Genomic DNA, 23,722 nt, shown 5'->3' on the forward strand with positions numbered 1-23,722 from the left:
AATCCACAATAGCAACATACCATTGATGGTGCTTCATCAGTAGCGCATGCAACAATATTATTCAAAGAAATATTATTTTTTGTAAAGTATATTCTCACAGTATTAAATGTACATAATCATTTTGTATCTGTGATGAGATTTATTGTGAATAGCATTTCTTCTCATAATATATTGTTTTGATCAAAATAGCATACATATGCCATCAATAAAGCATCATTATCTGCAATGGTAGATTCATCTAATTGCATGGAAAATGAAGAGTTTTGGAGAATACTTAAAAGTTTGTTTTCAACATTAACTGCCATTTCATCAATTCATTGCTGTACTGTACTATTGCTTAGGGGCAACATTTTTAAAATTTGAGGTATATCCTGAATCATTACTGTTGAGATAAATTCTTTTATAGAGGGTATTATTACAGTTTCTCCAATATTATAACTTTTACCACTTTTTGCAATTATTTGTGAAATGCGATAAGTGGCAATTAATCCATCTTCATTCGTTGTATGTTGTTTCTTAAATGATGCAATGATAGTTGAACAATTTTAAAATTTTTTATATATTTGCTGAAAATATTCAATGGGCTTGTTCTTGTCATTTGGATGCTTTGTAGAAGGATGTTCTCACAATTGACTTGGCTTCATTGCCTCACTGGATAATGTTTTATGGCACAATAAACACATTGGATGTTGTTTATTTGCAACAGATTCTATGAAACCCAACTTCAGATACTCTGGCGAATAGCTGCATGTGTTTTTTTTGTTTTGTTTTGTTTTGATTTCTTGAGGCATGGACTCACGATATTTCACAGTATTTTGTTTGAAGTTGTAAGCACGTCCTTGCTCTCAGAAATCTAACTATGTACTGACTTTAGTTTCGATTACATAATGATTTAGCTTCACTTATGTAACGTGAACAAAACTTATGCGCTTGAAGTCTGTTGCGTGGTCGCGACGTTACAAGTGTCGTGGTTGAGCGAGAGTTTGTTGAGAGGAGACTAAGTTAGTGAGTATCTGTGGTTGTGCGTTTTATAAAATTTTATGCAGCGGGTGTTGACCAATGGCATCACTTCTTTGTGATGGGGTGAAGTAGCAAGACATCAGCTAGTTTTGGCAGTCCAAGGGGGGGTTCCTAGAATGTCACCCTATTACCCTAAAATCCGGGAATCGAGACAAAAATATGAGTTAATTGGTGTCTTCATTGTTCGGCAGTTTGTGTCATAGAAAGAAGCATCGAACCATGGAGTTCTTTGTCTACGAGGTAATAAAACAACAAACTGCTAGTTTTTGGGTGAAAATAGTGGTCATAAACTGCCCGCCGGATCGGGTAGTGGGTGTGGGCCTGGGGTCAGGTACCGGGCTGCTCGCAGATGCAGGCCAGGTGGTCGCGAAAGAGGTCGGGTGCGGTCCCAATACAAATGCCCTATAGCAGAGTCTGACTGCTGTCCTGATCTTGACTGGTCAACAGTTAGTCGATTAGTATGTAATCGCCAAGCCACTTGGTTGCTCCTCTACCATCCACCATAAAAGCTGGAACACCCACTAGTGGGCGGTAGGGACCAGGTTGACTATCTCTGCGATACACCAAATTGTGGGTTTGATCCCCACATGGCACATACAATAATCAACTAGTGAATGCATAAGTAAGTGGAAGAACAAATCAATCTCTCTCTCTCTCTCTCTTTCTCTCTCTCTCTCCCTCTCTCCCCCTTCCTCTCTCCCTATAATCAATTTTTAAAATATTTTTTAAAAGTGAATGAATAGCTTTGTTGAATACAAGTGAGAGGTCAAGTAAGATAAGGTCTAAGAAATATTTATTGGTTTTGGCAACAGAGATCATGGAAAAGAACCGTTCTACATTTGAGGGGGAGTTGTTTGTTTTCACCAACTGATAAAAATTATTAATATGAGCAATTATGGGACAAAGAAACACATTAAACAACTAGCATTTCAACACACCAACAGCAGCTAGGGATAATTGCATGTTCTAGGGATGTGAAAAATTCTGAATACAATCTTTCCTGTCAGATACATATAATTGCAAGCATCAATTCAACCAAAAAATTTTGGTTGGTTGGTTGGTATAAATAATTCTAACATTTTTGCACAACTTGGTGATTTTATTTTACTCATCACTATTAGTGTACCCTAAGATTTTATCTCTACATAGTTGACCATTTCTCCACAGCCTCTGGAGATGTAGCAGATAGTGCTAGGTCCCTGGATCTTGCCATGCACAGGGTGTTCCTAGGAAGAGTGGAGTTCTCAGAGATCTCTTGTTTCTGATTTTGTTTCTTAGTTAACACATAGTAACAATGAATATCATTGGCCTTGTTTCTCAAGTATTTTTGAATTTCGGAGGATTTTTTTTGCATACACACACTTAAAGTGATAGTTTTACCATCATGGTTGTCTCTGCAACTTGTCACTGTCTCTGGACTTGAAGGAGGAGTGGGTCATCCTCTCGTGCCTTTCTTATGTGCTTGTGGTTGGTTGTTCTCTCATACTTTAATATGTCTTTAAGTCTCAATAGAATATTCAGTCTAACACCTAAGTGGTAATCAACCTACTGTAAATAGTAGGAAGAAAAATCCTTACTATCAGAAGTCCTTCCACAGTTTTCTGAAGAAGTAGAAAGAGTTATATCTATGTAATTCTTTGCCAGATCCACTCATTCATTCATTCAAATAATACTTCCTTAAATTTGGCCACTGTATATGACACTATGCTAAGCACTGTAGAAAATGTATGAGTAGAGAGCAGTTTAATAATTTCCAAACTTTGAAGGAGTCTGTTATGAAAGTTTAAGTAGCTGAAGCAAATCACACAATATATGCATGTTAAAGAAAGTGCCTCTGTCACACAGCCTAACTTTTCTGGACACCCATGTTTGTACCCTTATTTAAAGTTGATTATTCTTTATGTTTGTTAACTATATAAGGAATACTTTTCTGAAATGAGTTCAATAAAAACAAATGGTAGTGACCTTTTGACAATGATATGCCCAAGTCATGGTTTTGTTTCTTATCTGTGTGACTTCACTTTGCTAGGCCAATACTATATTGTGTAAATGGTACACGCATGCTGTGAAGATGAAATTTGAACTTTGTTATCTTTTAGTTCCTCCAGCCATCAGCCCCCATGTAAAGGAACATGTCACTGCGGTGGATAAGCCCATCACACTGCCGTGTGAGGCAGACGGCCTCCCACCACCTGCCATAACGTGGCAAAAAGATGGCCATGCAATTATGGAATCCGTGCGCCAGCGCGTCCTCAGCTCCGGGGCTCTGCAGATAGCGTTTGCTCAGCCCGATGACGCTGGCCAGTACACGTGCATGGCGGCTAACGCGGCAGGATCCAGCAGCTCGAGCACCAAGCTCACCGTCCATGGTAGGTGGTTTCACGTAAAGTCCTTCAGTCTGCGGCATTACCATGGCAAAGAAGAAAGACCTCTGTGAAAGCATCTGATGGAAATCAAAACCATGCAAAACCAATGATTCAAAATAGGGTGTATTTGTGTGCATGTGTGTGTTTGTGTGTGTGTGTCTCTGTGTGCGTGTGTGTTTTAGGTACACTTGCCCTTCAAATCTGTTTTCTGTAAGCATTCTTTATCTGTGAATGCACATAAGTGAGAAAGAGATTTTACTAATATAGCCAGGATATTAATGTGTTGCCAATAATCCCTGCATAGTGTGATTTAGACTTTAATGTATGAGAAGTCCGTCTGTGTTTGTGCCTCTTCTGCTTTATTTCTCAAGTTGAAAATCATCTTGGCTCAAAACTAATCACCGTATGACCTGCGTTATAAATACAGTGTGACTCTAAAGGGCATTAGAGATCTATTTCATTCCTTTTTTTAAAGTAGAAAAATATTTACATGTATATTTTATTACAGAAAAAAATTACCTCTTTTACTTTATATTTAGACAACTAACAAAATACCCAAATATCAGCATTGAAATGTTTTAATTGTTGATGTATATTGAAAGACTAAAGAAAATAATAAGCAAACTGTTTCTAACTACTATTTTCAATTCTATTGTTAGTATTAGTAATATTAGCATTAAGAATAGTACTAGTACCCTTGTTTTAATGAGTTTCTGCTTTTTTTCAACAATTTCTGAAAGCTATTTATTTTTCAGCTGTATTTGAATTTCTTGCAATTTTATAATTATAGTAAGAGTTCAAGTGAAATCATTTGTAATTGATAAATGAATAATTTAGCCAAAATAAAATATTACCAGTTATGAATTTTCTAAATTTCTTTCCTGATTTTACACCTGCTTTCAGTTAATATATTTGAACTAATCAATACACATTAGTCCCTTCATAAGTAAGGGACTAATAAATAAATAATACTCCTTTTCAAGTATTTGTAAGATTTATCAAAATTGACCAGATACTAAACAACAAAGAAATCATTAAGATTCAAGAATAGCCCTGCCCAGGTAACTTGGTTGGTCAGAGCATCATCTTGATATGCCAAGGTTGCGAGTTCGATCCCCAGTCAGGGTAAATACCAGAATCAACCAGTGAATGCATAAACAGTGGAATAACAAATTAATGTTTCTCTCTCTCTCCCTCCTCTCTCAAATCAATGAATTAATCAATAAAAACACATGCCACAATTCCTGCCTGTGATGAAATAAAGCTAGATATGTGTAATGAACTTTTAATGCCAAAATCCAGCCCCAGGCAAATTAAAAATATTATTCTACCTAACAAGTAGGTCAAAGAGTATGTTTTTATTTTCAAGTTATTTAGAAAATAATAAAAATGACACTACATATCAAATGTATGGAATGTGGCCAAGCTAAACTCAAAATATGAAAGCTTAAATTTTTCATTTTGAAAAGGAATGAATTAAAGTAAATGTACTAATGTGTATACTCTATAATAGCTAACTAAAAAAATAATAACTCCAAGGAAGCCAGCATCAAGAAAAACGAAAATATGGCATAGTTTAATAAAAATGAATTGAATATTAGGATGCACCATTAAGCGAAAAAGATTTTTATGTTTTTCACATTATCTGTAAGGTTTAGACATACACTCAATCATATGTTTGTTTATTTACTTATATAATTATAAAAAGGCTGAGAAATTGGAGTTTACACAGTAAATTTATTTTTGCTGAAATTAACTGTTGTTTTATCACTTTCTGAAATGTATCAAGATTGATCTATTTCTCACTGATCCATTTGAAGAATTCCAAAGTTCATTGTTTTAGAAGAGGGATATTTTTACTCTTTGAACCCAATAGTCTTAAAATTTTAGAAAATTTTAGTTCTGTGTCCACTAAGGTATTTTTTAGTACACCAAAACATTCTATTTATCTTTATTGCCTAAATTCTAGTTCAAAAGAGTTTGAAGCACAGGAAATATTTGGTATAACAATGCACAGAATAATGAAATCACTATAAAAATTTCCTGTGGCAGTATAAAACTGAATTAAATATCTTGACCTGGTTTTACTTGCATTTTTTGTACACATGTGAAATAGTGCAATAAATTTTTTTCTTTAGCACTTGATGGTATTCACTACGGGGTCATGTTTTGTTTTATAGTGTTTAAACTTGTGACTTTTATTAGTTTATTCTCACAATATGTCCCTGATACAAATCCAGCACTTATACAACTGTAGAAGCATTTTTGTTTTTTGTTGTTCTTGTGTGTGTTTTACTTCATTGCAAAGGAAATAAAACTCAAGCAAGAAATGTCAGGAAGCCAAATAATTGTAAAGATTTCCAACCCTGTTCTATGTCATTTGCTCAGAAGCTGATTGTACATATACTCAGTTAATTAAAATCCATTACAGTACTTACTAGCATCAAAAATATTGATTGCTTTTTTTGTGTGAGAGAGAGACGAGAGAGAGAGAGGGACAGACAAGGACAGACAGGAAGGGACAGAAATGAGAAACATCAGTTCTTCGTTGCGGCACCTTAGTTGTTCATTGATTGCTTTCTCATATGTGTCTTGATGGGGGGGTGTGGGGAGGGGTGGGGGGGCTTTAGCAGAGTGTGTGGCCCCTTGCTTAAACCAGTAATCTTGCCTTAAGCAAGCGACCTTGGGTTTCAAGCCAGCAACCTTTGGGCTCAAGCCAGTGACCATGCACTCAAGCTGTATGAGCCCATGCTTAAGCCAGTAACCTCAGGATTTTGAACCTGAATCCTCAGCATGCCAGGCCAGTGCTCTATCCACTGTGCAACTGCTTTATCAGGCAAAAAAATATTGATTGCTTTTATAAGTAGCAAACAAATCAATCTCTTAATAGATTTTTTCCTAGTATTTCTAGCAAAAATTACCTTGAAGAGTTTTTGTGTGTTAATTTTCAGTGTGAATAAAGTTATTATTGAACTCAACATCCTGAATGACCATCTATTTTAAACTCTTCTTAGTGCCACCCAGAATCCGCAGTACAGAAGTATACTACACAGTCAGTGAGAATTCACAAGCTGTTCTTCCCTGTGTGGCTGATGGAATCCCCACGCCAGCAATTAACTGGAAAAAAGACAATGTTCTTATAGCTAACTTGTTAGGAAAATACACTATTGAACCCTATGGAGAACTCATTCTGGAAAACGTTGTGGTAAGTGTAATAGACATGAATAGATACGTTAAGCCAGCTTGTTCATTTATCTTCTTACTTTTAATAACTTAACTTGGAGATATATTTTTTAATAATGAAAGAAAAATAACTCACCAATTCAGGTCACAAAATTAATTTTATACATATTTATGTTCCAGGTCTGAGTCTAGTATTAAACAGATAATAGAAACTCATAAATGGCCTCCTTCTTAAATCATTACTTTATTTTTATGAAATCTGTTTTCTCAGAAAACATTCTAAGTGCTTTTGTTATATTCCATACTTATACCCATGTATGGGGTTGATTAGAAGAAACAAGATGTAAGAATGTCTGATGTATTATTAAGCAAGTACATAAAAGTAGTTTTTTGGTTCTTTCCAGGCTTTTCAATAACCCTGTCTAAGCATTGACGAGGAAACTAAAGTCTTAGGGGTTTATGCACACTGAGGTTTTTTAATAATTTTAGGTGGCACCTCACCAGTGTACAGAATAGCAGCTAAAAGAAACATCTCAGTATTTTAGTGGTAGTCACTTAAAAAGGAATATCTGTCTCTGCAAACCACATGACTTAAATAAAAATATTATGTGGTCTGAGAGTATCACATTTGGCACCTAATATTAAACATGATTAAAATGTGAATCAGGCCCTGGCCGGTTGACTCAGTGGTAGAGCGTTGGCCTGGCGTGCGGAAGTCCCGGGTTCGATCCCCGGCCAGGGCACACAGGAGAGGCGCCCATCTGCTTCTCCACCCTTCCCCTTCTCCTTCCTCTCTGTCTCTCTCTTCCCCTCCCGCAGCTGAGGCTCCATTGGAGCAAAAGATGGCCCCAGGCGCTAGAGTGGCTCTGGTCACAACAGAACTATGCCCCAGATGGGCAGAGCATCGCCCCCTGGTAGGCATGCTGGGCGGATCCCGGTCAGGTGCATGCGGGAGTCTGTCTGACTGCCTCCCTGTTTCCAACTTCAGAAAAATACAAAAAAAAAAAATGTGAATCAATTTCAGAGCTTTTGTGCATATCTTATACATATCTTATTCCTCCTCATTACCCTTTAAAATGCCTAAATTTCATTACTAAATCTTGGTGGGCTTGATTTGAACAGATTAAAATGATAAAGTTGACCCTATTCACTTTATAATATAATGTTGGTCATTAGACTACTGAGACTACCACGTAAATAGCCCCAGTGAAAGGCTATGGCAGTGGGCCCTAACTCAGTCACATGTACCAGCAAAAATTGTATTTCTTCAAATCTGAGTATCTTTCAGTGGTAAGATGAGCCATTATTTTATGTACCACCAAGAAAGAAAAAATATAGACAAGTAAACTAGGGCAGATGATCAGTTTTTAAGTTATAATCCAATTTCAGAGATATTAAAAGTTAAAAATGTGAATTTCAGAATTAATAAAATAAGGTGTTTCTTTAAACTTGTAAATATCTCTAGTATGGATTTGGAATGTTGAATTTAGCCTTCAATAATTTTTATAGATCAGAAGGAATTAAATGAGAAAAAATTGGTGAAACTTTTAATGGGACAAGAGTCAGATATGTTGAAAAATACCAACAATAAGGCAACTTACAAATACTAGAAAAAAGGCATAAATGATAAGTAGAAGTCTATTAAAGAATAATATGTACAATCCAGATTTTATTTAATGTTTTTGTTTACTACCTTTACCTATTTTGCCACCCCCAATCCAATTTTTTAAATGCTTCACTTCTACAGAATTCTTCATTTTAAACTTAAGTTGTCATTACCTGGGAAATTTTAGTAACAGCTGAATTGTGTGATGTTGGGTGACCTTTGCTATGAATATGATTATTCCTTTTTGCCCCTTTTTTAAAAAAAATTATTACACAGTCAACCAAATTTAGAATGTATTTCAGCCCAGGCAGAGAAAATGGGTAAAGCAAAGAAGAAACAGAATGGTCCTGTCCAGTTGGCTCAATGGTGGAGCATCAGCCCAGTGAATAGAAGTCCCAGGTTCTCTTCCCAGTCAGGACACACAGGAGAAGTGACATCTGCTTTTCCACCCCTCCCTCTCTGGATTCCCTCTATCTCTCTCTTTTTCTCTCTTCCCCTCCCTCAGCCATGGTTCGAATTATTTGAGCAAGTTGGCCCTGGGCACTGAGAATGACTTCATGGCCTCACCTTAGGCGCTGAAATAGCTCAGCTGCTGAGCAATGGAGCAGAGACCCCAGATGGGCAGAGCATCGCCCTGTATGGGCTTACCAGGTGGATCCCAGTCATCAGGGCACATGCTGGAGTCTGTCTCTCTGCCTCCCTGCCTCCTCGCCTCTCACTTAACAAAAAACTAAATAAAAAGAAGAAAAAACAATTAAAAGAGACAGAAATCAGAAAAAAAAATGGAGGCCAGATCATGTAGTGTTTTATAGGTCATTATAACAATTTTACCTTTTACTGAGTAAAATTAGAAGCCATTGTAGGTTTTGAGCAGAGGAGCAATGTTATCTGCCTTATATTTTTATTTTTACAAGATTACATTGGCTGTTGGGATAAGAACAGACAGTAGGGAGGTAAAGATAACAGCAGGAACACCTGCTGGGAAGATGGTTTGGAAGCAGATGAGCTATGAGAGGACTCAAAGCAGAGTGTTAGCAGAGAAGGGGTGAAAAGTGGTTGGGTCCTGCGTATTCTTTGAAGGTAGATTTCCTATCTAGCTTGCAAGTAGGGTGTGAAAAAGAAAAGAGTAAGGATGATTCAAATGTTTTGAGAACAAAGGAACGATAAAGCGGCTGTCTTCTGAGATGGAGGCTGTAGTCAGAACAATAAGGGAGAAGAAGAAATTGGGAGTTCAGTTTTGAACATAAGTTTAAGATGTCTTTTAGGCATCCAAGCAGAGACTAAAAGTGAGAAGTTCAGTATAGTTGGAGTTTACATGAAAGATCTAAGCTGGAAATATAGGTGCTCATCAGCATATAGATGGTATTTAAAGCTATGGGATCGATGAGTTCATCCAGAAATTGAGTGTAGATACAGAAGAAAGGAGAACCAAAGACTAGGACCTCTCACATGCCAACATTAAGATGTAACGTTGGGAGGAAGCCAGCACAAAGGAGCTAGGAAAGGAGCAACCAGTGAGATAGGAAAGGAACCAGGGAAGTGGGCTGTCCAGGAAATCAAGTGAAGACATGGCTTCAAAGAGAAGCGAGTCATAATTGTTTCTCATGCCACCAACACATCTAAGAAGACGAGTGCCAAAAACTGGCCGTTATTTTTAGTCAGTGATATTTCAGAACTGCAGGTAATATTGCCCTTACTCTTGCCATTTCCTTTGAAAATGTGGTGGTTTCTGGTGCCACATTATCCAGACAGCCAACTATACAGTCAAGGTGCAACTCATCTTGAGAATTACTTAGACTTTCTTGCTCAGTGTTGCACAGTGCAGAGCAGAAGTACACGAGCTGTTTGATAAACTTTAGAATCTAAAGTTTTCTGAGCTCTATGACTGTAAAATACTAGGGTTCTGTAAGGTGTGGGCTGTTGTTTGAACTCTTATACATGTTAAATTATGTTATTGCCAAAAGCTAGACAGATGAGTCAGACTACAAGATGGAAACTTAAACTGTCTTTACATAAGAGTTCTCCTTCAGGGACCAAGCTATGCAAGTTTGTGTATTTTATGCAATATGATGTGAGAATATGTACTTTTAAGCACTGTGGTTTTTCTTTCTTTAAGCCAGAGGATTCTGGAACCTATACCTGCGTTGCACACAATGCTGCAGGTGAAGACACACAAGCTGTCAGCCTGACCGTACATGTTCTCCCCACTTTTACTGAACTTCCGGGAGATGTGTCATTAAATAAAGGAGAACAGCTACGATTAAGCTGTAAAGCCACTGGTATTCCATTGCCCAAGTTAACATGGACCTTCAATAACAATATCATCCCAGGTTGGTAACTTAATTCTTCAGAAGAGAATAAATACACCCAATCTTTATTTCCTTCAGCTGTGGGAATTTATGGAAGGTTACACGAAGAATAGATTGCTCTACGTTCCATAAAATGTATACCTTTTCTAGGATTTTAACTTCTACCTAGTATATTATGGTCTTGTCATTTTTTTGAAAGGATAAGCTAGTCACAGGGCTACATATACTGCAGGATATAAGTAGATTTTTTTTAACCTAAACATAATGTCCCCCCAAGAGAAAACTGTGTTGTATAAATTGGCACCTGAATTTATCCCCGCTGGGTCTCCATTGATAAACAAAATATAGGGCTACTGTTAAGAGTCCTGAAGATTCACTTAATTTTACAGACAACTCGGCTTCTCATTGTACTCATTAACCTCCAATATAGTGTAGATAGGTTATGTAGAAATTTCTAGTCTATATGTGCACTAATGTTGAGATAATGTCTTGAACCCTCGAGCTGGAAGGACATGTATCACCTTCTTTGTTAGACTTTGTCACCAGCATAAAGACATTACAGTTATGAGAACTTGTCCAAAATTGAATTCTGAAATCCTATGCTATTAGCATTTAATAAATATCTTGCTAGAAAAGTAGTGAGCTTGAGATTTCTCTGTTATAAATATTTATATCTAGAGTTAATATCTAGACTTCATTAACTATATAATAAAAATAAGATATGTCACTAGGGCAAAGAAAGTGCAAGAACATCTAAGTCCTGTTTTCTGAAGGTGTAGTACTGATTTAGCTGTTTAAATTTTAAAGCTTAGTTTTTTGCTTACTGTTTTCTGAAATTTTAGAAGATGGTTTGAATGGGGAAAGCAGGCAATGTAAATGTATCTAACATAATTAGATACTGGCTGGTCTGATCAGAATCATTCAGAATCAGTTGTTTTAGGATTAACCTTATAGTGTATTCTAAATATTACAGCTACCTTTGAAAGTATTTATATCAGCAACATTTATGGGGAAGTTTAAATTATTACAAATTTAGTCATGTCCTTAACTAGCGTACGTTTTTTATAACATCCCTTCTGACCTGTGAAGTGAGTTGAATTATAACTGAAAAGGTTTTCATGTTTTTGATATAAATTTTTTTGGGGGGAAAAATGGGAGTGAGATAAATTAAATGAAAAATGTATTTCTAGTGAAAGATTTTTGAAACCCAGAGACTCTGAGCTAGATTTAGCAACACTTTGAGGTGAGAGGTGTACTTTCAACCTAAAATAATTTTTTTAAATGTTTGTTTTTATTCTCTTTTCCTGTTCCTTCTGCTGTTTTTCATTCTTCAAACAAGCATCTATAGACATAGCAAATAGCTCAGAGGAAGGGATCTGTGGAAAAGGCTCTCTTCTCTGAGGTCACGATGAAATCTCTGGTTCAATTGCTGACCAACACATAAATCTAACCTGCAAAACACTGAGCTGCTGTGATTCTTTTCTGAGGTTACTGAGAGGCATTTGTGTTGTTTCCTAACTTGTTTCTCTCAGCCCACTTTGACAGTGTCAACGGACACAGTGAACTTGTTATTGAAAGGGTTTCAAAAGAGGATTCGGGCACTTACGTGTGCACTGCAGAGAACAGCATTGGTTTTGTGAAGGCGATTGGATTTGTTTATGTGAAAGGTAGGTAGGTAACTGTGCTCTATTTTTGATTCATAATTTATTTAATAAATGGTTTGTGTTTTACGTCCTTATTCTGTAGCAATACACTATAACTTCAGTTTACTAATCCATTTAGTCCTAATTCACAGGTAACGCAAATACAAAAGAAATAGAATATTATGAACGTTCGACTCAAAGTAGGTAAAACATTCGGCACAAAGTATTTGGCATTTGCTTAGATCATTGAAACTGATGAGATTATCTAGTTGATTAGCATGAGCAGCTGATTTTGGAAAATTCATGGGGTTTGAAAGTGGCTATCCCCTTCTTCACTAAGTTATGTAAACAGCTCAGAACTACAAAGAGATTATCAGCGCTTCCTTTTAATTATACTTGTCCTGTGTTTTTCCCCAGAACCTCCAGTCTTCAAAGGTGATTACCCTTCCAACTGGATTGAACCACTTGGCGGAAATGCAATCCTGAACTGTGAGGTGAAAGGAGATCCTGCCCCAACTATTCAGTGGAGCAGAAAGGGAGTCGACATTGAAATTAACCACAGAATCCGTCAGCTCGGCAACGGCTCCCTGGCCATTTATGGCACAGTGGTAAGTCTCACTGGAATTGTCGATATATACTTCAACTGCCACAGTTACTGCCTTTTTATAGGTGCCATGGGTGGGAACAGTTTCTCTTGCATTCTTATTTATAGCATAAAATCTGAATCAATGATTTCTTACAAAACACAGAGGCAATGGTTCAAATCAGTTATTCTGGGCCCTTTCAGAGAAGTGTGAGCAATAAAATAATTTTGCTGCTTTGTTTCAGATCATTGACCTGTTACTTAGCATCAGCAGAAAAATGTCCTCAAATCTATTTTACAACAGGAAATTGAATTATAAACACAATTGCAAATAAATTGTAGGGTAGTTTGCATCACTAAACCAATAACTACACATATATTAGGCTTTCCAAAAGCTGCAGTAATTTGGAAAATGAGTATTAAGTTATTCTAATTTGAGGGTCACGTGAGTGAAATATTTTGTCTAAAAATCTCTCAACTAGACTACATATGGGTACTGTGTTAACCCATTGTTAAATCAATTGAAATAACAGTTAAAATGTACTATCTAATAACCTGATGCCCTCGGCCACTCAGTCTTTTATTCTCCTTGATTTGATTTTAATGTTTGATGTTGATGGTCCCTTAAATTTTGAGATAATATCTCAACCTTATACCCTAATGAGTCTCAGGTTTCTTCATTATCCCTCTTTCTCCTCTTCTCTAAACAAATATTACTACTTCTGTAGTTGTTGGTACTTTTTCTAATGCCAACATTAATATTAATCCAAATTTTTTTACCATACAGTATCAGATTGCTAAATATCTATTTCCAACCCTGAAACTCTTCCAGCTCCCGTTTACAGTTCCCTACTAGAAACTGTTGTTCTGTAATACATTGTCACCACCAGTTGAACATTTAATCAAAACATCTATTTTCCTTCTCCCTCACTCCTCTCTCTCCTGCAATTCAGTTTCCCTTTATTGGCATAATGTTTCTATTAAGAAGACCAGAATTCTCTTGTTCATAAAAACTTTAAAGAAATCTGTGGCTCTGATTAGTCACCAAATCTATACCTATATAGTGTGTGTATGTATGTGTATATACACACACACACACACACACACACACACATATATATATACTAGAAAGCCCGGTGGTCATACGAAATGACCACTGTTCTAGATATTATAAATTGTAATTAAAATGATTTGTACAAAGGTGTCTGCTAATTCAAACTGAATTACCCAGGGCAGGCGGCGAGGACGCCCCTTTGCTTACTGCCCCATGGGGTTTCCCCCTTCTACTTGCTTAATTGCTTAAAGTAGAGTGCAATGAAGGAAACCACTGGTGGTACATTTCTTAAGAGCCACCGCTAGCTCAATAAATAAAGGTGATTTAAATAATAAAATGTTAATTTACATGTCAAAGATCTCTTTGTACACAACATTTCTTGTGTAGATCTTTCCATCATTTTTAAGCTTGCCTTGCAGAAGACCATCAATTATTTTTAATTTTATGTCCGTTCTTTCACGAACTCTTGAACAGGCAACATAAAGTTGACCGTGTCCAAATGCAGGCTCAGGTAAAAAAATGCCAACACGCTTAAGCGTTTGGCCCTGAGACTTATTGATGGTCATAGCAAAGGCAAGTTTTACAGGAAATTGTCTACGTCTCAATTGAAATGGCAACCCTGTTTGAGATGGAGCCAAATCAATTCTTGGAATGACATGTATTTCACCTTTAGAGGAGCCAGTCAAAGACTTAGCTATTATGACATTATTTTTTAATTGGAGAACCTCTAGTCTTGTACCATTGCAAAGACCCCTTCTGGTGTTAAGATTTCTTAACAGCATAATAATTGCTCCAATCTTTAACCTCAATTTGTGAGGTGGCATGCCAGAAGGCGGGACTATTTGAATGCCGTGGCAACTTTACCCCATTGGCTAGTACAGTTACGCAAGCAACCAATAAGCTATCGGCGACAAACAGACACTTAAGCCACATATAATAAAGATATTTTATACCACATTCATATAAATTTGGGAATTATATTCTGTTTTATAATTACCAATAAATTAGCCTTTCACTTTCTCGCCTAAATTTCAAACTCTGCCAATGGAAGCTAAACTTTCTTTTATTAACTAATCCCCATTAGAAAGGACTCAAATTTATTAATTTGTTCTTTTTAATGCTTTTTAAAATTACTATAAAAATAATATCAGCATTTTCCTTTAGTAAAGAAATTTTGGAAAGATGTTAATTTAAAAATGTTGTTTTTGCTTTGGTTTTCCAGTACTTATCCCCACAGAGCAATAGTAGGCTGTTTTGAAAAAAATTAGGCTGGGAATTTTTCTTTTTCTTCTTTAGCCTATTTATGAGGTTAAATATATATAGGTTCTCTTTTCTATTTCCATTAAAATGCCTTCACAAAAAGGAAATTTCATAAAACCTGCATCTCGGTGAACGAAGTTCTCTGCCCTGCTCTGTAAGCGCCCGGTTTTATAAACACTGCTTCTTCCGTAGAATGAGGATGCCGGTGACTACACGTGCGTCGCTGCCAACGAGGCGGGGGTGGTGGAGCGCAGCATGAGCCTCACTCTGCAGAGTAAGCTGCTTAATTCAATTCTCATTAAACACCTGATTGAAGCAATGTTGCCTGATAAAGAACATTCATTATCTTCACTTTCTAGCAAGTGTGTGTGTGTGTATTTATTTTTATTTATTTATTTTTTTTGTATTTTTCTGAAGTGAAAAATGGGAAGGCAGTCAGACAGGCTCCCGCATGTGCCCAACCCGGATCTACCCAGCATGCCCACTAGGGGGTGATGCTCGGCCCCTCTGGGGCTTTGCTGCGTTGTGGCCAGAGCCATTCCAGCTCCTGAGGCTGAGGCCAGGGAGCCGTCCTCAGCACCCAGACCAACTTTGCTCCAATGGAGCCTTGGCTGCAGGAGGGGAAGAGAGAGACAGAGAGAGAAAGGAGAGGAGGAAGGGTGAAGAAGTAGATGGGTGCTTCTCCTGTGTGCCCTGACCATTTAGCAAGTATATTAATGGTAGCTTTCACAGTGTTACTTTAGTGTTCCGCTTCTGACAGAGGATTATTATGGAGCATAGATTTGCACAGTGTGGCACAGACATTTTTCTTTGTTTTATCGAACACATGTGGTTCACAATTGCAGTTGCTTCACGGCAGAGCTTTTTGTTTGTTTGTTTGTTTGCACTATAGTCAATGGAATACTCTTATTATAGTTCACCACAGTTTGTGTAAGGTGCTTTTACAAAGATGCCATTTTATACCTTTTTAAAAATACATATTAAGAGTAAAGACTAATGTAAACGATCTCAAAAGTGCTCCGGGTAAGTTGTTGCTTCCATGAAATAACTATGTGATCTGGACAGAGTGATCGTACTCACTGTGAAGCCCCTGGACGGCAGAGCTGTCATGATTAAGAAAACAAGAAGGGCCTGGCCAGGCAGTGGCGCAGTGAATGGAGTGTCAGACTGGGATATGGAAGGACCCAGGTTCGAGACCCCGAGGTCACCAGTTTGAGCGCAGGCTCATCTGGTTTGAGCAAAGTTCACCAGCGTGGACCCAAGGTCGCTGGCTCCAGCAAGGGGTTACTCGGTCTGGTGAAGGCCTGTGGTCAAGGCACATATGAGACAGCAATCAATGAACAACTAAGGTGTCGCAAGGAGAAACTGATGATTGATGCTTCTCATCTCTCTTCGTTCCTGTCTGTCTGTCCCTATCTATCCCTCTCTCTGACTCTCTCTGTCTCTGTAAAAAAAAAAAAAAAAAAAGAAAAGAAAAGAAAACAAGAAAGACTACGGTGGCCCATGGGACAGGTCTCCAGGGACACCTCAGGGGCTGACCCGAGGACAACGTCATTGGTTGAGAACTTAAGCCAGCCAACTTATTTTGTGAATAGGTTCAGTATTTAACAGGATGAATTTACATTTCTTTCATTCACTACTGAGAGATACTGTTGACTGGTGTTGACTAACAGCTATTTGCCAAACCATTTTTCTGGAAGACTTTTTAACATTTGAGAAAAATGTTATGACTTTAACATTTAACAGATATTTTTATTTATTTATGAAGTCTTTCATATTCTTCCTTTGACACTGTAGACTAGTATGAAAATAAATATTCTGTCAAGAGCTGTATGCAACTTCTACACCATTAAGATAGTGGTTTTCCTCCAGATTAATTGACGTATAATTGACAAATGAAATTGTAAACAAAGTGTACAATGTGATGATTTGATACATGTATGTGTTATGACATGGTTACCACAATGAGGTTAATGAACACATCATTCACTTTACACAGTTACAATTTGTTTTGGTTTTATTTTTTTGGTGAGAACACTAATGATATATGCACTTACAAGTGTACTATACATATTAGTAACTATGGTCACCATGCTATACATTAGCTCTTCAGAACTTATTCATCTTATAATTGAAGTTCGTATCCTCTGACCATCAAAAATGGTCAGTGGGTAGGAAGACCCACTTCTCCCACCCTCCAGCTCCTGGCAACCACTAATCAACCCTTTGTTTCTACGAGTTCGACTTTGTTTTCCTCTAAGATTTCATATAGAAGTGATCTCGTATACTATTTGTCTCTGTCTGACTTATTTCATTAACATAGTGCCCTCCAGGTCCGTCCATGTTGTCTCAAATGGCAGGATTTTCTTTTTTCTTAGGGGTAATTCCAGTGTGTGTGTGTGTGTGTGTGTGTGTGTGTGTGTGTGTGTTGTGTGTACGTACATATTACATATATATACATTTTCTTTATTCATTTATTCATCTACAGACACTTAGGTTTCCATATCTTACAAGTACATATTTATCAAATGGTAAACCTGTGATACTCAAATAAGTCTGTGGAAAAAAAGATTAAACAATGTTCATTCATTTATTTAATATCTAAAGAACATGTGCTATGTGTCCTGCTTAGATGTATTGTTTTACTGCAGATCTTTCCAAAAATGTTAATATGCTGATGTGAGTTGTAACTCAACAAAAGGAGAATATAAAAGTGCCACACTTTGCCTCTCAACATATGTACCCTGATTTATCAATGTCACTGCATTAAATTTAATAAGTAAATTTTTTTTTAAATGCCACACTTTGCAAATAAATGTCATTCCCATGAAAACTTCTACCTTCTTTGTTTGGGTGAATGTAGGTAGGACATCACATGATTAATTCCTTCTGGAAGAGTGTTCCACTGACCTGGGTTAAGACAGGCTGCGTTAGAATAGCTTATTTACATAGACTGGCAATAAACTTATTTAAATAAACGAGGCATATAAAGGTAGCCAAGAATATAATTTGTTTAAAATTAAGATTAAAGAACCAAAAATAATGCCTTTATTTATATAAAATAATCATGTTTAACTTATCTTCACGTGACTGGTGGAATTAAGTCAACCTTGGAAGATGCACATAAGGAATTTTATTGTTGAATTAACACAGTTTTATGTGCAATTGGAAATATTCAAATATGGTATATAAATGAAAATGCTGAGTTTTATTTGACACTTTAACCATAATAACATGAGCAGATGAGCTCATTTAGTTATTATGTTGTCATTTAGTGCTGAGTAATTAATCTGAAATATTTACTTTATTCAGCAAATTTATTGAATATATAATGTAATCTGAGCTCTGGGAGAGAAATAAAAGCTCCAGCACTGAGTTTTCCTAGAATGAGGTTAATGTCAATATAGAGTAAGAAGGCAATTGTGTCAAATGCTGTGGGCATTTATATGAATAAGGCGTTAAGGATTCTCACTGAGAATCAAACCTCATGTATAAGGACGTGTTGGTAACACCTTTACATAAAATACTATCATATTAATATCACAATAAAACACATTTTACTTCTCTTTTTTTGTTTTATGTTCTATTATTCCAGATATACTTCTCCACCTTCAATATGCATTCACCACTCTGAATTATCTGATAGTTTTTACCTCTCATTGAGCAAATCATCCTACCTTTTAATTCAGTCCCACTAACACACTGCTTTCATCCCATCGTGTTCCTTCAAGAATATACAAGTTCCCCTTTTCTTACCTATTGAATTTTAAATCCTCTTCTGATTCTCTTTGAAGATTTTAACCAAATATTTGAAACCTTGTATGCAAGAGGATGAATCATCCTTTTAAAACTAAATCCATTGCCCTGCTATTTTCTTCTTTCCAAGTAGGCTCCCTTTTCTTATATATAATCTTACCCTTTTTGAAAGTGCAGCCAAGCTTCTTATTCCCATGAAGTCTTTCATATTCTTTCTTTGACACTGTAGACTTGTATAAAAATAAATATTCTGTCAACAGTTGTATGCAACTTCTACATTCTCTCCAAGGACTTCACTTGAGCAGCTATCATCCACTGTAGAACTATTAACCCTTCCCTCCTTCTTGAAACTCCTTCCTTTTATTGCCAGGATACCATTTTCTCTGAGTTTCTTCCTACCACAATGATCTGCTCTTAATACCATTTATAGGTTTGCCTTCTGTCCATTTCTTAAATAATAATGTTGTAATGGTTTCTGTCTTTGGTCCTCTTTCTCTCATTTTAGATTCACTTCTGAAGCATTCCTTCCAATCATGAAGACTCATAAATCTGTAGTCTGAACCCGTATCTTTATTCTGAACTCCAGAAATGAATATTCACTTCCCATCTAGACATTTCTTCAGCAACATCCCATAGATACCACCAGGTCAACAGCTCTAAATGCATGCAAATCATCGTTCCTTACTCCCTCCCAACAAATATACTCTTCCTCTCATGTTCTATCAAATTTCCCAACAGACATTATACTGTCCATTAATTCCTCCCTTCTCTTCATACCATTCAATGACAAAGTCTTATCACTCCTACTTTCTTCATAATTCTTGAATGTCTTCCTTTTCCTTTCCATTTCCAGTGACATGTTTTTATGATTTATCAAGTTACTATTGTTTACATTCCCAAATCTCCACACATTTATTACTCTGTAGTAAATTATGTTCTACCTATCCTGTTACTCAAGTCTATAGTTATATTATAACACAACTAAATAATTAGTTACTTGTTCACCTTATCAGTGGCCTTGGAGCTCCTTCAGACTAGAAGTTGTCTCTGTTCATTTTATACCCTCAGCATCTAGCACAATGCCTGGAAAATTGTAAGCTTTCCATGTATGCTTATTGAATAAATAAGTGATGACCAATAATGAAAGAGTAAGTTAATAATGACTCTGCCACAAAAATTATATAAGGGAAATAAGTGAATGTTCACCATGTAAAAAACAGCAATGATAACAATAGTACTAATAATATTTTGTGTTTACCCCATCAAAGAGCTGTGCTTTTATAATCTCAATAGAGGCTAACAAGAATCCTCTGAATTAGGCACCCTTTTTAAAGACATAAAGGCTTAGAGAGGTAGTAAGGAGTAAAAGCAGAACTTGAATTCAGAAAACGTGACTGCAGATCCCATGCTCTAGGCCAGTGGTCGGCAAACTCATTACTCAACAGAGCCAAATATCAACAGTACAACAATTGAAATTTCTTTGAAGAGCCAAATTTTTTAAACTTAAACTATATAGGTAGGTACATTCCTTAACAAGGTAGCACCCACAAGTGGTATTTTGTGGAAGAGCCACACTCAAGGGGCCAAAGAGCCGCATGTAGCTCACGAGCCACGGTTTGCCGACCACTGCTCTAGGCTAATCTGTTTAGGGATTTAAAATTGTTGACATTTACTAAACAAAATGGAGCTATAAAAAATCTGTCAATGACAATTGCAACCATAGTAGTTGAGAAGCTACAGTGTTTTCTAAACAAATTAACCTGATTTTAAAGTAGTTGTATATAATGTTGAGTAAAATGTTAATATCATGCCACAAAACCTAAGAAACATTATGTTTTTCCATAGGTCCTCCCATCATCACTCTTGAGCCAATAGCAACTATTATTAATGCTGGTGGCAAAGTCATACTGAATTGTCAGGCAACTGGAGAGCCTCATCCAGCCATTACATGGTCTCGTCAAGGGCACGCTATCCCGTGGGACAACCGAGTTACTGTGTTGTCCAACAACTCATTATATATCTCTGCTGCTCAGAAAGAAGATACATCTGAATATGAATGTGTTGCTCGAAATTTGATGGGTTCTGTCCTTGTCAGAGTGCCGGTCACAGTACAGGGTAAGTGTGATCAGACAGATAGTTGTTTTAAACAGCACCTGGGGCAACTCAAGTCATAAAAATTATTAAGCATCTTAATCCAAGTCTCCTTTACCCTTAAAATACTTCTAGATTATGGACCTAAGACAAAAATCTCATCCCAATTTACAGACTGAAGGGACTAAATACAGATTAGAGCTGAAAAATCACAAGTTAATCATTTAAATTCCCAAACTGAATTTTTTAAATTTTATTTATTATGTTTTAAATTTTCCAAACTGAATTTTTTATTGAAAAATAATCAAATATATTGTCAGAAATCAATGCATATATTTTGCTTTTAAAAAAATTATTTATATTCAAGCCTGACCAGGCGGTGGCACAGTGGATAGAGCGTCAAACTGGGATGCAGAGGACCCAGGTTCGAGACCCTGAAGTCGCCAGCTTGAGCGCAGGCTCATCTGGTTTGAGCAAAATTCCACCAGCTTGAGCACAAGGTCGCTGGCTCCAGCAAGGGGTTACTCAGTCTGCTGAAGGCCCGCGGTCAAGGCACATATGAGAAAGCAATCAATGAACAACTAAGGTGTTGCAACGCGCAATGAAAAACTAATGATTGATGCTTCTCATCTCTCTCCGTTCCTGTCTGTCTGTCCCTGTCTATCCCTCTCTCTGACTCACTCTCTATCTCTGTAAAAAATAATAAATTAATTTTAAAAAAATTTAAAAAAAAAAAGTTCACCAGCTTGGACCCAAGGTCGCTGGCTTGAGCAAGGGGTTACTCGGTCTGCTGTAGCCCCATAAAAGAAAAAAATTAGTTATATTCAAAAAGTAAACAGTACATAAACTTCTGGCCGCTCACTCTTTCAGTAGCCATGTCTAAGTGAGCCGGGGTTGGAGCTGGGCAGAAACTTAGTTCATTGTTTGAAGTTCTTCTCGCATACTTAGATTTTTTTAAAAAATTCTTATTGAATTTATTGGGATGACATTGGTTAATAAAATGATACAGGTTTCAGGTTTACAATTTTTAATACAGTAACTGTATATTGTATTGTGTGTTCACCACCCCAAGTCAAGTCCCCTTCCAACACCATTCACCCCCCCACCCTCTTCTACCACTCCCCTTCTGTCTGCCTTTCCTTCTTGACACCCCCAGACTCTCACACTTAGATATTAATTTTGCCATAAAGGAGAGCATCCCTAAGCACCTTCTTAGACGTTCCAGATTTAGCAGTAGACCCAGTGCATATTTTAAATGAAATCCAACTTGCAATTTTTTGTTTACTAAAGCAGAGACCAAGTAGAATGTTTGATTTGCAGTTCATGGCGGGTTTTCCCCGTGGTCTGCCTGGAGATTGTGCAGTGTCACGTGTGGAAGAGGCATCCAAAAGAGAAGTCGTCTGTGCAACAACCCATTTCCAGCCAATGGAGGGAAGCCTTGTCAAGGGTCAGATTCAGAAATGCGAAACTGTCTGCACAAGCTGTGTCCAGGTACACCTCTTGATTCAACAGACGAGCACGTGTTCCTTTCTGTTCCCTAACTAGGGGCTGTCCCAGTATTAGTACTTTCAGTCGAAATGTATCTGATGGTACAATGTTTCACCTTTGTACAGTGGATGGTAGCTGGTCAGAATGGAGCCCTTGGGAAGAATGTACAAGGAGCTGTGGACGTGGCAACCAAACCAGGACCAGAACGTGCAATAATCCATCAGCCCAACATGGCGGGCGGCCGTGTGAAGGGAGCGCTGTGGAAATTATTGTGTGCAATGTTAGGCCTTGCCCAGGTGAGAATCCACCGATAGGCAAAACTTTCCTATTTTTAATTCTTATCAAGGGGTTAGAATGACCTCTTCTTCATTGTGAAAAGATGTTATGGTCTCTACCCTGGAACATAATCATTCTCCATGTTCTTAGTTCTGTCTCATGGATAAACTTATGAAGGTAGAACGTCGATCAGTGTTAAGTAAAATAGCTGATTTAACTGATCACAATAAAAGGCTTCAAAATTGTGGTGCGTTTTTAATCACATAGAGAAAACATAAATAATTACATGAAATTGTAGAGGTAACAACCTTAGACAACACCTAATCCAGGTATTCATTTTCAGGTGAAAGAAATAAAATCCAGAGAGGTTAAAGAATTTCCCAGAAACACACAGTTAGTGAGGGCTAAATAATCACTACTGTTGACTTAACACCTATCACATGCTAGGAACCACGCTACGTGCTATATATACACGCTGTTTTGGACTGTGTGCAACAAACTTATAACATAGGTATTTTAGGGCTCTTAGAGATTAAAGTGACAGAAACCAAACTTATGTAAGCTTAAGTAAAAATTCTACTTTCAGGTATGATTGAATCCAAGGATTTGGCCCATGTTTTCCTTCCTTCATCTCTTCTTTCCTCTCTTAGTTTTATGCTCCTTTAAACTCTCTCTATGTGATGGAAAAAGTGACCGCTGACAGCTACTGGCTCACAAGGGCCTTATAATCTAAGGCCTCAGAGACAAAGAGCTCTCAGAATTCATGTTCACCTCTGGGGAAGGACCCTGTGTGACTTTATTTGCATCCCATGCTCGCCTCTGAGCTTGAGTCCAGGAGAAGGACACTTTAAAAGCCAGCTTGGGGCACTTGCCCACAGTGTGTCTGGAGGGTCAGGGCTCCCTGTTTAACAGCCTGCAAGAAATCATATGGAATAGAGGCGTGGCTGTTCACTCACTAATTCACTCATCTATTTATTCATTCATCCAAAAAATATTTATTGAACATCCATTCTTTGTTCAAGGCACTGTTCTAATTGTTCAAATTAGAATGCTACACAGATCATATCATTCAGCTACTGATAAACAT

At 37.1% G+C, this 23,722-nt stretch overlaps 1 protein-coding gene across 1 annotated transcript in view; it reads left to right on the forward strand.

Annotated features, from left to right (window-relative positions):
* HMCN1 (hemicentin 1) overlaps positions 1–23,722 on the forward strand; it is a 431,303-nt gene that overhangs the window by 364,786 nt on the left and 42,795 nt on the right. The window contains exons 81-89 of the mRNA XM_066261348.1: positions 3,120–3,389; positions 6,401–6,591; positions 10,292–10,505; positions 12,017–12,151; positions 12,545–12,735; positions 15,217–15,298; positions 20,626–20,895; positions 22,192–22,362; positions 22,485–22,655. Coding sequence (XP_066117445.1) covers positions 3,120–3,389; positions 6,401–6,591; positions 10,292–10,505; positions 12,017–12,151; positions 12,545–12,735; positions 15,217–15,298; positions 20,626–20,895; positions 22,192–22,362; positions 22,485–22,655 — 1,695 coding nt within the window. The remainder of the gene's footprint in view (positions 1–3,119; positions 3,390–6,400; positions 6,592–10,291; positions 10,506–12,016; positions 12,152–12,544; positions 12,736–15,216; positions 15,299–20,625; positions 20,896–22,191; positions 22,363–22,484; positions 22,656–23,722) is intronic.

Source organism: Saccopteryx bilineata, chromosome 2 (assembly GCF_036850765.1).
Source record: "Saccopteryx bilineata isolate mSacBil1 chromosome 2, mSacBil1_pri_phased_curated, whole genome shotgun sequence".
NCBI classification, from domain to species: domain Eukaryota; kingdom Metazoa; phylum Chordata; class Mammalia; order Chiroptera; family Emballonuridae; genus Saccopteryx; species Saccopteryx bilineata.